Genomic DNA, 13,618 nt, shown 5'->3' on the forward strand with positions numbered 1-13,618 from the left:
ACGAACAGAAGAGGCCCACAATGTATTCAAAATTGCAAACAAATACTTGACATGAAACAAAACACAAACATCAATATTACTGCAAACATTATTGAAACAAGGTAAGACAAATTTTCTTTAAGAGATTAGGAAAAATGTCAATAGGCACATTTTGTTTCTAAATGCTATTAGAATCTGCTCTGTCCTTATTATATCTCTAAATATTTAATTCTCAATCTTATTGTCTTCTAGGATTAATTCTAAGAAGTTGAAACTCAACTTTCTATAACAACATAAAAAAATCTGAGATTAAGAATTATAATTTGTTCTGAAACAACATATGATTCTGGGTATATATATTCATTAGATGTTGTCACTGAAGAATTTTAAAAAGCATGGAATGCTAGAGTTAAAAAGGATTCTGGAAGTTAAAAATTATGTAAATCAAATACTTCAATTTACAGAAGAAATTCTGACCTGTAGAAAATTCTAACTTTAGGATTAAGGCAGAGCAAGGAATAAAAAAAAACAAAGACTCCTGACCCTTTCTCTCCTTGGTGATCTCACCCCATAAAAGCAAAACACTCAAATTTATTTTTACTAAAAGAGAATGATGGATGCCTCTGCCTCTCTAATTTCTGTTGGCTGATAGTCTTATTAAGAACACTTCAAATAACCCGAACTGACTTAAATTTATAGAAAAATAAAGAAGGAATAATTCAAATACGATATGACCTATATAGGTACTCCAATCACAAAGTTCAAACAACTTGTAATGGCATTATAGAAGTATTATTAAATTTCACCACAAAAATATATGAAAACATTAAAAATAACATTTTGTTACTTTTTTATATGTTCACCACAAATATTACTGTAAGAATCCTTCTGTAAGGATGCACTTTGAAGCACCAAATACAAAGGCTGTATAAAACTGTCCATTTATGAACACTATGTGTCAGAAATAAAACAAAGTTAACCTGGTTGGTATTTTAGAAGAAAATATCAGCTATGTAGCTAATTAAATTTTGCAAGAGTGAAATCTAAAAAAGGTTACACTTAGCTTCCCACATTTTTTCTTTCTTAAGGGGAAAAACAAAATTTAAAGCTGGACCTGTCCAGTGTAGTTCAGTGGTTGAGCATGGACCTATGAATAAGGAGGACCTATGTCCGAGTTGCTGGCTCGATCCCCAGTGGGAAGCATGCAGGAGGCAGCTGATCAATGATTCTCTCTCATCATTGATGTTTCTATCTTTCCCTCCCTCTCTGAAATCAATAAAAAACATATATATATATATATATATATATATATATATATATATATATATATTTTTTTTTTTTTTTTTTTTTAAATTCAAAGCTAGGGACTATGAATGATATAGCAGAAAGAAGACTGTACTGATTCTTCTGTAATCTTGGGTGTAGCTTTAGCTCTCACACTAACTAAATAAAAGTGGAAATGTCACTTATTTCTGGATCTCAGTATCCTTCTGTAAATTGAGAAGATATCCTTTCCACATCTATGATTCCATACCAGTGACAGCAGAATACAAAATAAATTCATAGCTTCTAAAAAATATTTAATTAATGAGTGCCTTCTATATACCAGAATTAAAACTAAGTGAATAAATTAAATAGTTAAAAGTGTTTGGCTTATACATATGCACAAGAAACCATTTTTCACCAAGAGAATCTTAAAATGAAATTCTCAAAGGTAACAGCAAAAACCGTTTAACATCCATCAGATTTCTTAATAATGAGGGGAAACAATGAGAATAATAATAATAAAAAAAAACACACCTGTTTTTGTCATGTTGCATCTGGTGTTTTTTTAAAAATATATTTTTATTGATTTCAGAGAGGAAGGGAGAAGGTGAGAAAGAGATAGAAACATTAATGATGAGAGAGAATCACTGATTGGCTGCCTCTTGCATGATCCCTACTGGGGATCAAGCCCGCAACCCGGGTAATGTGCCCCTGACTGAAATCGAACCTGGGACCCTTTAGTCTGCAGGCCAACATTCTATCCACTGAGCCAAACCAGCTAGGGCGCATCTGGTTTTCCATGAGTGTGATTATGTGTGTTTAGATCTTCATTACAAAAATATTTTGAATGAAACCAACCATTAAAAACAGTAAGATGGCTAAGTAAAAAGACAACTGTTTGTCTCAAAGCCTTTAAACAAAATCATCAATTCTGTTCTAGGTGGGTAAGCAAGCCTGAATGCTAATTAATGGCTAATTATATCAATTTTCATAGTTCTGAGCTGATATAGATTACTTCCTTTATTATCCTAATGGAGAGATGGTGGTCAACTTCACAAGATTACAAAAACAAAACAAAACAAACAACTTTCATCACTGGGCAAGATATAGCAGCAGTTCTATTAGGACCTGTACACACCTGCGTCTCTCCCTGACCTCTGATGTGGAGGAGACAGTGCCAGCAGTAGTTGTAGTCAGGGTTGTGGTAGAGGCTGCAGCATTTACAACAGTTGGAGCAACAGGAATGGTCACTGTCGTAGGAACACTGTCCTTTTCTTTTTCAGTACTATCCTCAGCCCACAAACGATTTGAGGTACTATAGCATCACAAGCAGCAACACAAAAAGAGAAAAGGAAAACAGCTAAACAATGAAAGCACTTTCTAGCAGCTGAAAAACATGTGACTACAGGGATGGATTTTTTTAAAATACAAGGCAAGACATTTTTTAACTATGATCCAAAAAGCTCAACCAGAGCTGTCAAAGAGAGAAATTTATATTTTAAGCAGCCTAATTCAAGGAAAGTTTGTAATTCAGGAATCTAATTTTTTTTTCCCCAGACATGCATCATAGCAACTTTTTGGAACCAATTTTTGTTTGTAAATGATTTTAACAAGGTAAATGAAAAAATCCAGAGCCCCACAATCTTCTAAACAAAAACGCATGCACATACATAAGCACACAGTAAGCCTGAACACAAAGTGTATCTGTGACTCACCTGCTTTGTGTGCCTGCTGAGGAAGAACCCGTTGTAATCTTTGTAGTAGTGCTTGTGCTGGAAAGCAGGCTTTTCTGAAGCCCAGCTGCAGAGGTAACTGTTGGTGTTGATGTGGTGCTTGGAACACTAGAACTAATCAAATCATCTTGTCTTCTACCAAAGGAGCAACTAAAGGAAAGAGTCATATCTCTATAGGATGTGTTTGTATGTGTATTCTATAGTTAATGTCTATACATTATAAGATTCACAAGGCTAGGGGAAATCTAAAAAACTGTGTTCCTAAATACACCACCAGCTCCAGCACCAAGAGTTGCACCTACAACTTGCTAGAGTTTAGATGATTTCACTAATTTGGTAGTGTATCATTTTTCTGCCTCCCCCCATCTTTCAACAAAATGCAAAGATGATCTGATCTGATATTTTACATTATCTGGAACTGTTCCAGACCATAAGGTCATGTCTGGTTGGGTCTGAGAAAAACACTGTGGTTTGGATTTACTCAAGGAAAGTTAAGACTTCGACATTTTAAAGAAAATTTCAGCAATGGGTCACATTCTTAGGAGTCATCCATGCCTTATTATATTTGTTTGTTTTTTACTCTATTTCTTGGTTGCTTTTAGCCATGAAATAATTATTTACCCCCCTCCCCAATATAAAATTACCAACATTCTGATTCAAGACATAGCTCTGAGTCCTAAGACAAGTGAAAAATTTCTAGGTCACCAAATAATGACCAGGTCCATTAAGACACTGATTTATTTCAACTGCTCCAGTCAATTATATAAGGAGCTCCTTTTTCATATGCTACAATCCAAAAGATACTTCATAATATATCAAATTAATTATACACACACACACACACACACACACACACAGCAGGTCCTCAAATAACATTGTTTCGCTCAATGTCATTTCATTATAATGTTGATGAGAAGCCATAGGAACTTAACTCTTATTTATATTAATCAGCCTAAAGTAAAATTGGTTTCATCATATGACATCTTGCTTAAAGTAGCAGAACCTACTGACCTTAAGTGAGGACTAAATGTAATATAATAGGAAGGCATCAGTAGGTGCAAAGTTTCAGTCATTTTAAAATATATTTTCTGTGTTTTTAAACGTTTTATTTAAACATTAAATGATATATATTTTTAAAAGCACATTTTTTATATAATATTAAATTGAGGAATCCAAACCAATTGCCTCATATTTTTATAAAATACATAAAAGTTACTTAAGAATATATTACTACCTTTTATGATAAGTTGATCCTTCATTAATTGAGCTATTCCTTTTGAGATCATCTTCCCATTTTCTTCTTGTATAGGAACTACTTGTTCGCAAACTTGAAGAGTCTCTGTGAAAACAATATACTTCAGATTCTGATAGATAATTTATAAGTAGGGTTAAGGAATCTGTACATTAATAAACCTTAGTAGAAATAGAAACTAAAAAGAAAATCCCTTGGGAAAATACTTTGGAATATTTATTAAGAAGTGGAAGTTATTTCAGTTCTAAAATTCTATCCCTAAGGTATAATGCTATTTATAGGGGGAAAATTAAGATATTTACAGAAGTTTAAATTATGATCACAAAATATTAGAAATTTAAATGTCTATAGTTTTAGGAGGGGAAGTGGTTGTTTTAATTCAACAGATCTACGATATGAGATATTATGTACTGATGAAAAACAATGCTTATTGAAAACATATATTAACATCTAAGATTGTATATGAGATGTTAGATAAAAAATCAAGATACAAAATTGGAGGTTTTAACATGATTACAACTATATTAAAAAGCTCACACTCTAGATGCTGAAAAATAGAAAAAAACAAACTAAATTAAACAGGGCATTTTTCCACCCTTATTTCTCCTTTTCTGTATGTTCTACATATTTAGAGAGTATGTACTACCTTTTGACCTCATTTGCCACCACTGTCACCTCGCTGTGCTCTACCACATACCTTTTTTCACTATTTATGAACATACCAAGCCAGAACTTCCTCAAGAGTCCTTGGTATTCTATTAGGAATACCCTCCCTCTCTTCCCACAACCCTATCCCACATAATTACAACAATGCTCATGCTTTAACTCTCATGCTAGATAATAAAGACTTTATAGGAAAGACAAAGCAAATCATAATGAATCTACCTGTTTTCTTTCTCTTCGATGTCAGATGTACTGGCTAGTCGTCTTGGTATTGTAGGTGCAACATATGCAAGCCTAGTTCCTTTACTATCTTTCTCCTATAAAACAGAAAAGAAAAAAAAAGCCACGAGTGAAAATAAATGTGTGATCATTACAGATGCTGCCACGAGTATTTATTGATTTAACAGCCATCACAGTTTATTTTATAGTATTTCCATAGCTAAAATCTAAAATTGATACCTATTAATAGTCAAGTACTATAAGCACTTAAGGACAGCCTGTTCAAACTAATTTTCTTTTCTTTCTCCTTTGATCTAAAATTAGATAGCATTCTAACATAAGAAAAATTCTTCCTAAAACTACTGTAACAGATTACTTAAAGTAATGTAGTATCAGAAGGTAAACTATCCTTATGGTTCATTAATTAAGTCCCAATGACTTAACACTTATCCTATCTAATAATAGACAAATATGCAAATTGACCATACGTCCACAAGCCACGCCCACCAGCCACACCCACCATCCAATCAGAGCGAGTATGCAAATTAACCCAAACCAAGATGGCTACAGCCACAGAGAGCAAGGTTTCCTAGGTAACAGAGGAAGCCAAGCTTTCCACCTGCCCTTTCCAGGCCTAAGCCTACACTCAAGCTACAAAGTTTCAATTATAGAAGGTAAACAAATTCAAACAAATGGCGTCAGAATGGAGCTTGAGAGAGCAGGCCAGGGTTGCCGCTGGCAACAGAGGAAGCAAAGCTTTCCGCACACCCTGGCCAGGCTCACCAGCTTAAGGCAACATAGTTTCAATTATAACTCCAACACAAATGGCTGCCGCCCTCGGAGGGAGCCCCAGGCTTGGCTTGGCTCCGCTCCAGGCTACAAAGTTTCAATTGTAGAAGGAAAATAAATTCCAGATACCAGGGCCTCCACTTGGGTTACCAGGGGGCATGGCCGGCCTGCAAACCACCACAGGCCCCTTGCTCAGGCTGCCCCACACCCCAAGGGAAACCCCACCTGATCCGGGACTCCCTTCAGGGCAAACCAGCTGGCCCCCACCCGTGCACCAGGCCTCTATCCTATCTAATAAAAGAGTAATATGCAGATTGATCATCACTGCAACACACAATATAGCTGCCCCCATGTGGTCAAAGATCCTGCCCCCATGTGGTCACAGATGGCCAGCAGGAGAGGGCAGTTGGGAGGCACCCGTCCTGCAAGGGAGGGCAGTTGAGAAGGACCAGGCCTGCAAGAAAAGGCAGTTGGAGGTGATCAACCCTGCAGGAGAAGGCAGTTAGGAGTGACCAGGCCGGCAGAGGAGGGAAGTTGGGGGCAAACAGGCTGGCAGCAGAGTGGTTAGGGGGTGATCAGGCTGGCAGGCAGAAGTGGTTAGGGACAATCAGGAAGGCAGGCAGGCAAGCAGTTGGGAGCCAGCAGTCCTGGATTGTGAGAGGGATGTCCGACTGCCCGTTTAGGCCCGATCCCAGTGGTCAAAGATCCTGGGATCGGGCCTAAACGGGCAGTCGGACATCCCTCGAGGGGTCCCAGATTGGAGAGGGTACAGGCTGGGCTGAGGGACAACCCCCTTCCGTGCACGAATTTCATGCACCAGGCCTCTAGTGTTATATAAGGTACTATCTTGATATTCTACCCTTTAAAATGTAACAATACAATATTCAAAACAAAATTATTTAAATTATATATATCCAACTTTGGTTGAGAGTATTTAAACAATGACACTCATATATATGTTGGAAACAATAGGGCAATAAATTCATAAAAAATAAAAATATTAAAATTACTTGATGCGAAATCCCATTTCTGAATTTCTGATAGAATAAAACACTCCTAAACAGAGAGAAAAAACTCTATGGAAAAAAAGTCCAAGCACTAAAAATGCAGTAGAAAATAAATAATCTAACTATATAAAATAACACTGAAGGAACTGGGGTGCATTCCATGTGATGCAATATAATACTGCCTTTCAAAATATAGTTAAAACTACTCATTAAGACAAAATTGCCTGTGATGTATCAGATGGAAAAGCAAGTAAAAAAATTGCAGATACTAGATAAATGCAACGTATTCTAGAATAATCACATTCTAGAATAAATGTGTTCCTAAACTTTGGAAAACTTACCTAATAAATAAAATAAACTTGCTGCTTGATATCTTTTATTGTAAATTCTCAAGTAAGATAAAGGGTTCCTTTATTGAGTGTAGTTTAATCATATGTAATGATTCCATATAGATATTTGTTTAAGGTAGGTACATTTGTATTGACATTAAATCATTAAGTCAGGCCCTAACCGGTTTGGCTCAGTGGACAGAGCGTCGGCCTGCGGACTCAAGGGTCCCAGGTTTGATTCCGGTCAAGGGCATGTACCTTGGTTGCGGGAACATCCCCAGTGGGAGATGTGCAGGAGGCAGCTGATCAATGTTTCTCTCTCATTGATGTTTCTAACTCTCTATCCCTCTCTCTTCCACTCTGTAAAAAAACAAAAACAAACAAACCCCCCCCCCCAAAAATCATTAAGTCAGGTGAATTAAGTTGATACATAGATTTAATGATACATAGTAGAAAATCCAAGAGATCTGATGTTCCTAGAAAACAAATCATTAGAGTTTTCATAGAAACCAGATTGTGAAATACATTACCTTTTCTTTATTATCCAAAGAGGAGGAAAGCCTGGGACTTGATGCTGAACGCATAACACCTGCAGTGTCTTTTTCTTTCTGAGCCTCTTTAGCTGCTGTGATCTCTGCAAGTGCACCATAACTACCAGTCTTTCTAAGTCCTAACCTCCACGATGCAGGAGACTCATCTTTTCTCTCTTCTTCTTTGGAAGAAATTTTTGTAGCTGAGGTTGGAAACTGTTTTTATTATTAAGGAGAAACAAAAAAGAATTATCAAGACATCATTCTTAAAGCTGGAAATAAGTTTACAGAAAAAAAAAGTTTAAAATTAGTTAATAGTTTCAAGAGTAACCCTTTTAATAAGCAGGTTAATGTCTTAGTCAAAAGTGTAAAGATCTAAAACTGAAAAAGGAATGAACTATCTTTCCAGAAGTTAGATTTAGAAAACACACTCCACACTTTATATCACACAGAAAAATTATGCTGCAAATACAGAGAAAAGAAATGAGCACACCAATAAGGACTTAAAACCATGCATCTTTGGAACCAATATTCATATTAAACTTGTTATGTTGTAACTGAACATAAACCCTTGCACATTGAAATGCCTCACCATAGATTTTTCACCCTTACTGGGCACAAGAACAATGCCAGTTTTGCGCAAGCCCTGCCTCCATGATGCGGGATCTACTGATTCCACCACAGGCATGATAGGAGCAATGAACTCATACTAAAGCCAATTAGAATAAGACAGGTAAAGAGATAGATTGAAAGTATGAAAACAGAAAAGGAACTTATGAAAAAAACAAAACTTTTTTCTTTTATAAAATAATTTTATAATAAGTTAAAACCCAGTTACTGGGTAATAATCCAATCTTTAAAAGTTACTGAAAACAAGTTCCACTTTCAGCATGAAAAAAAAGTAAAGAATATAATAAACTTCTAACACAATCAAAGGCATATAGAGCAGATAATATTATAGAATGTAAATGAACAAACTACTGCACTTCAAATTTTTTTAAATTCATTTATATATTTGTGTTAAAATTTTAAATGTAGCATAATCAATAAAAAAGTAATAAGTGACATCTTCTAGTTACAATTTTTTCAGTAATATTTTAATATCATAACCTTATATTTACTCTCTGATTTTTCCACTAAACATTTTAACTAAAAACTTTTTTTGGTACAAGTATTAATTTCATTTCCAGGGCTTTCCTTCCAACAATCCTATAAATGAAACATCTGTTATCTTTAACTAGTTCACATCATCAACTTCACTTATAGAAGTTAAATATTCAATCACAGTGAAATAAATATAGATGGTGAATATGCAACTAAATAGTTGCTACAAGCATAGGATATGGCTATTTAAAAAAAAAAATCCTTTCTTTCATATTTACTGCCAAAGTTTGCTATAATTAGCAATTTAATAGAGCTTGCTGAAGCACCCATGATGTCAGAGGGCCACTTCACCAGACAAAACTGTTATATCTCTGGTACTTCCAGTAGTTAATTCCTATCAATAGGGATGAAAACAGACAAATGATACACAACATTCCCCAAAGTGTGTACTGAGGCATTCCAGGGGGCAGAACAAAATCACAGGAGCACTATGGGATATTTTAAAGTTTTGAAAGAAGCACAGTAACACCTGTTGGACACTGTACAAACTGTCATTATTAACTTATTTGCACTTAACTACTTAATAAATGAAACAAATAAATATTTCTTTCCATCAAGTGACACTGTGAAAAAATAAATTAGTAAGACACTAGGGGCTCCATGGATTGAAAATGCTCAGGAGGTGACTGGTTATTGATTTCTGAGATTAAAGTCATAGTCCTCTAGAATAGGCGCTGGCAAACTCTTTTCTGTAAAGGGCCAAATTGTAAATTTTAGGCTTTGAGACCACAGAGTCTGTTATAGCTACTCAACTATGTTGTTATAGCACAAAAGCAGCCATAAGGAAATACGTAAGTGAAAAATGTGGTTGTGTTCCAATAAAACGTTATGTAGAAACATTGAAATTGGAATTTGTCACAAAATATTCTTCTTTTTATTTCCTCCCCCACAACCATTAAAAAAATGTGGAAGCCATTCTTACTTGTAGGCTATACAAAAGCAGGTAGTGTGGTCCAGCTTAGGTTCACAGACCATGGATACCAATCCCTGTCCGTGAACCTCCCCAAAACTGGAAACAAATGTTACTTCTTCATGATAAAATGGTCTGATAGCAGATAACATTTATTGAATGTTGTAACAAAAACAAACATTTAACAAATGTTTATTGGTGTCAGGCCCTAAGCTAAGTGCTTCACAGGGTTATCTCATTTAATTCTCACAACCACCAAATGAAATACTATTACTATTGTAGAGTTGAGAAAAAATGAGGCAGTATTATAAATTCTGAAATAAGTATTTGTTGCACTATAATGACTGACATACTTCCATTCTGCCCAACATGAATTTGCTTTTAAGTTCTGGTGTATATATTCAAAAGCACCTTTCAATTTTATTTGAAATATAAAGGAACCCCTCTAAAATACTCACCTATACCCACTCCCTGAAACTCTTATTTTAACTTTAATGATAGGGCACTATTTTGATTTTCCTACTCTTCGGATCAGTCCCCCCTTTTTATCTTTTTGTCATTCTTGTAATTATCAAGTTTCCTGCAACATAAGTACTCCAAGAGTTTATTATCAGATCTCCCATGTTCTCTTTCCAGTTTCTTCTGGTGGTTGGGTATAGGGTGTTATCTACTTCTTCAAGCTAAATATTAATTGCATTCAGCTTATTCTTCAATTTGTTACTCTCTAGCTCAGTCTTACTTTTAAATTCCCATTCTTGATTATCCCTGAATTTCTATTTATCTTTTAAAAAACACACAACACAACTTGTGAGAGTTCATATATCTTACCATTTAATTTGGGGATCTATATTACTTGAATGAGCCTTAAATCAATATGATTTTAATCAATGGTTTGTTCTTTGAATGGTTGCTAATACTGTAGATAATCTTACTGAGGACTATACAAAATGAAGGTGTGTTATCAAACTTCAGGTTGAAACAAACTTAAGAAAAACTATCTAAATTGAAGTACATAAAGTAGTACTGAACATAATAAGAGGCTTTAAAAATCATAACTAATGATAAAAAGATCGCACCAACCATTAAAAAATAACACTTCAAATTTTTTGTATACTATGAATTTACTGCTTTGAATAAAATTTGTCTATTAAACCTTAAAAAAAAAGACTGAAACAATATAATCTTTAAATTAGGTTATGATGCTTGAAATTGAGAAATCGAATTTCTAAATATCAAGTATAGAAGCAAATATTTATCAGATTAATTTAATTACAAAATCAGAATTCTGAATAAAAATTATATAAGCAAGTAGGTTATTAGCTCACTAATCTAACAGAGTTATTGTTTGCTTTTAATTAGGGTAGTTGGCGTAAAACAAGAAGTAAATTGCCATAAATCTGGGGCTATGCTTGAGAAAAATACAATTAATCACAAGAAATCTATTGTAATTATTTGACTCTGGTAAGAAAGACATGGCTTAGCCAAGTACTCAAAAGAATGACAGCCAGTTTAATGGCCAACTATTCCAAGGGGATGGAGCTTTTGGGAACTTTTGATAATCCACATTCTAACAAATAATAAATCAAAAGAGCTAAAGTTTAGTATTCATTGAAGAAGTATATAGAGGTTATAGAATTAAATAAAACTTTAGTTAAAGCAGCTTGTGGTGACACTAGCTATATATGGCATGATAACCAAATTCTCCAGAAGCAGCTGGAGAATTCCATTTGAAAGCATATATAATTTTAATCATATGAACATGGGATCTAGATGAATTCAAGAAACCCTTAGTTCTAGACTGCAGAAGGTTAAGACAACTACTCATTCATATAGTTTCCTGATACTCAAACTGTACAAGTGAAATCCATACATTTCTACCACTAACAATTCACATTATTGATTTCCTTAGGGAAAGTTGTAGAAGAGGATTATTACCAACAGTATAGATTTTTAAAAAATTCTCTACTTCATGATTTTAAAAGATTCACATTTTGACCACTTGGAGCCAAGTCCAAAGATTAGCAAGACTAACACTATGATAGAAACACTATAGGGATTTAACATCAGTCCTCAAACCCATGCAAATCAAATAATGTCAGACAAGCAACAAAATAAAAAATCCAAAGGCAGAGAATGACAGCTACAATCCCTTAGTGCACCCTTGATTTGAAAAAAAAAAAACACCACACAAAACAGTTAGGAAAACATAACTGTAACCAGGAGGGAAACTGGGGAAATCTTGAGTATGGTCTGCACATTAGTGAATGTAGATAATAGTATTATATCAAAGTTAAATTTCCTAAGTATGATAATTTTAGTGTGGGAGTGAAAGATAATGACTTTGTGCCTATGAGATACTCAAGTATTTACAGCCAAGTGTTATATTGACTGTAACCAATTCTTAAATGGTTCCACAAAAAAGGTATGTGTGTGAGTTTGTGCATGTGTGCGTGAGTGTTTGTGTTTATATACAAAGTGGTACATGAGTATACTCCTTAAAGATAAGTAAGGGCTGGTGGAAAAGAAGTCTTTGAAAACAGATAAGTAGGTAAAAAAACAACAACACAGAACTCTTAATCTTAAATTTGGGTTTAAATAGGTACAGGTTCTGGAGTAGAGGGAAAATAAAGTCTTTAAAAAGATGAACACACTAGTTAAAAAGCACTGTTTGGTGAGAAAACAAGAAGGACAAAGAACAAATGGAGAACAGAATAAGGGAGAAGAGGAAGAAATGATTAACATTTTGGGAGCTTTAGTTACTAGCCAGACTCTCAACCAAAGATTACAATGTTAACTTACTTACTTTAATTATTGTTTATATATACACTAGAGGCCCGATGCATGAAATTCGTGCAAGAGTAGGCCTTCCTTCCCACGGCTGCTGGCACCGGCTTCCCTCTGGCAACTGGGTTTCCCTCTGCCACTCGGGACCAGGGCTTCCCTCCCGCCGGCAGGCACCTGGGACCCCAGCTTCCCTTGCAGCCCAGGCTTCACCAGAAAGGACGTCTGGTCTAATTAGCATATTATGCTTTTATTATTATAGATATCTTTTTTTTTTTGACAGGTAAGGAAGATAGTAACTCACTCAAGGCATAAACTTAAAACAGGTGGGGTCAGGAGCTAATCTCTGATTTGTCATCAAAGATCATGCTTTTTCTGGTATGCCGTACTTGCATGCTTAGTGCTTTGTATTGAGTTAGAAAATCTAGATTCTAGTTTTCTCATTGATTTGTGGTAGTACTTTTTGTGCTTAATTTAATGTTCATGTAAAACTACAAAAATGCACCTTTGCCGAACAGAGATAAATGATAAAAAAAATCTGTTTCTCAGTTTCAACTGAAATAAAAACTACCATGATTATTAATTTTCATATGAAAAGTTTAATCTTTCCACCATTTATTTCTGGTAACTATTAACTATAATATCAACTGCAAACAGCATAAAAATATAATGATTCAGAGGAAATCTAGTCGAATTAAAGAAAAATATATTCTTACTCCAAACCTTAAATATTTTTGGGATAAATTATAAAAATTTAGAACTGTCTTAATGTGTTAACCTAAATGGTATTTAAACAGAAGATATGCATTTTTAGCAAACATAATTTTGGCTTACCTTTTTTATAGGTGATGTAGGTGTTGCCTGACCAGATGGCACAGTAGGTGTTGTAACAGCTACAGGAGCTGCTTGTGTACTAGAAGTATTGGCATTAGTTACAGAAGCCATGGGTTTTGTCTTATCTATTTTAATAAAAAAAAAAAAAATTGGCATTAGTTA

The 13,618-nt window shown here is 34.7% G+C and overlaps 1 protein-coding gene across 3 annotated transcripts in view; it reads right to left on the reverse strand.

The window, feature by feature from the left end:
• The window catches only part of PPP1R12A (protein phosphatase 1 regulatory subunit 12A), a 153,019-nt gene that overhangs the window by 33,108 nt on the left and 106,293 nt on the right, over positions 1-13,618 (reverse strand). For 2 of the 3 annotated variants that reach the window (XM_079775925.1, XM_079775927.1), the window contains exons 9-14: positions 13,457-13,581; positions 7,768-7,983; positions 5,116-5,210; positions 4,213-4,317; positions 2,961-3,128; positions 2,384-2,560 (exon numbers count right to left, since the gene is read on the reverse strand). In XM_079775925.1, coding sequence (XP_079632051.1) covers positions 2,384-2,560; positions 2,961-3,128; positions 4,213-4,317; positions 5,116-5,210; positions 7,768-7,983; positions 13,457-13,581 — 886 coding nt within the window. The remainder of the gene's footprint in view (positions 1-2,383; positions 2,561-2,960; positions 3,129-4,212; positions 4,318-5,115; positions 5,211-7,767; positions 7,984-13,456; positions 13,582-13,618) is intronic. The other variant, XM_079775926.1, reaches the window with a different exon arrangement.

This window comes from Cnephaeus nilssonii, assembly GCF_951640355.1.
Source record: "Cnephaeus nilssonii genome assembly, chromosome: 6".
NCBI lineage: Eukaryota > Metazoa > Chordata > Mammalia > Chiroptera > Vespertilionidae > Cnephaeus > Cnephaeus nilssonii.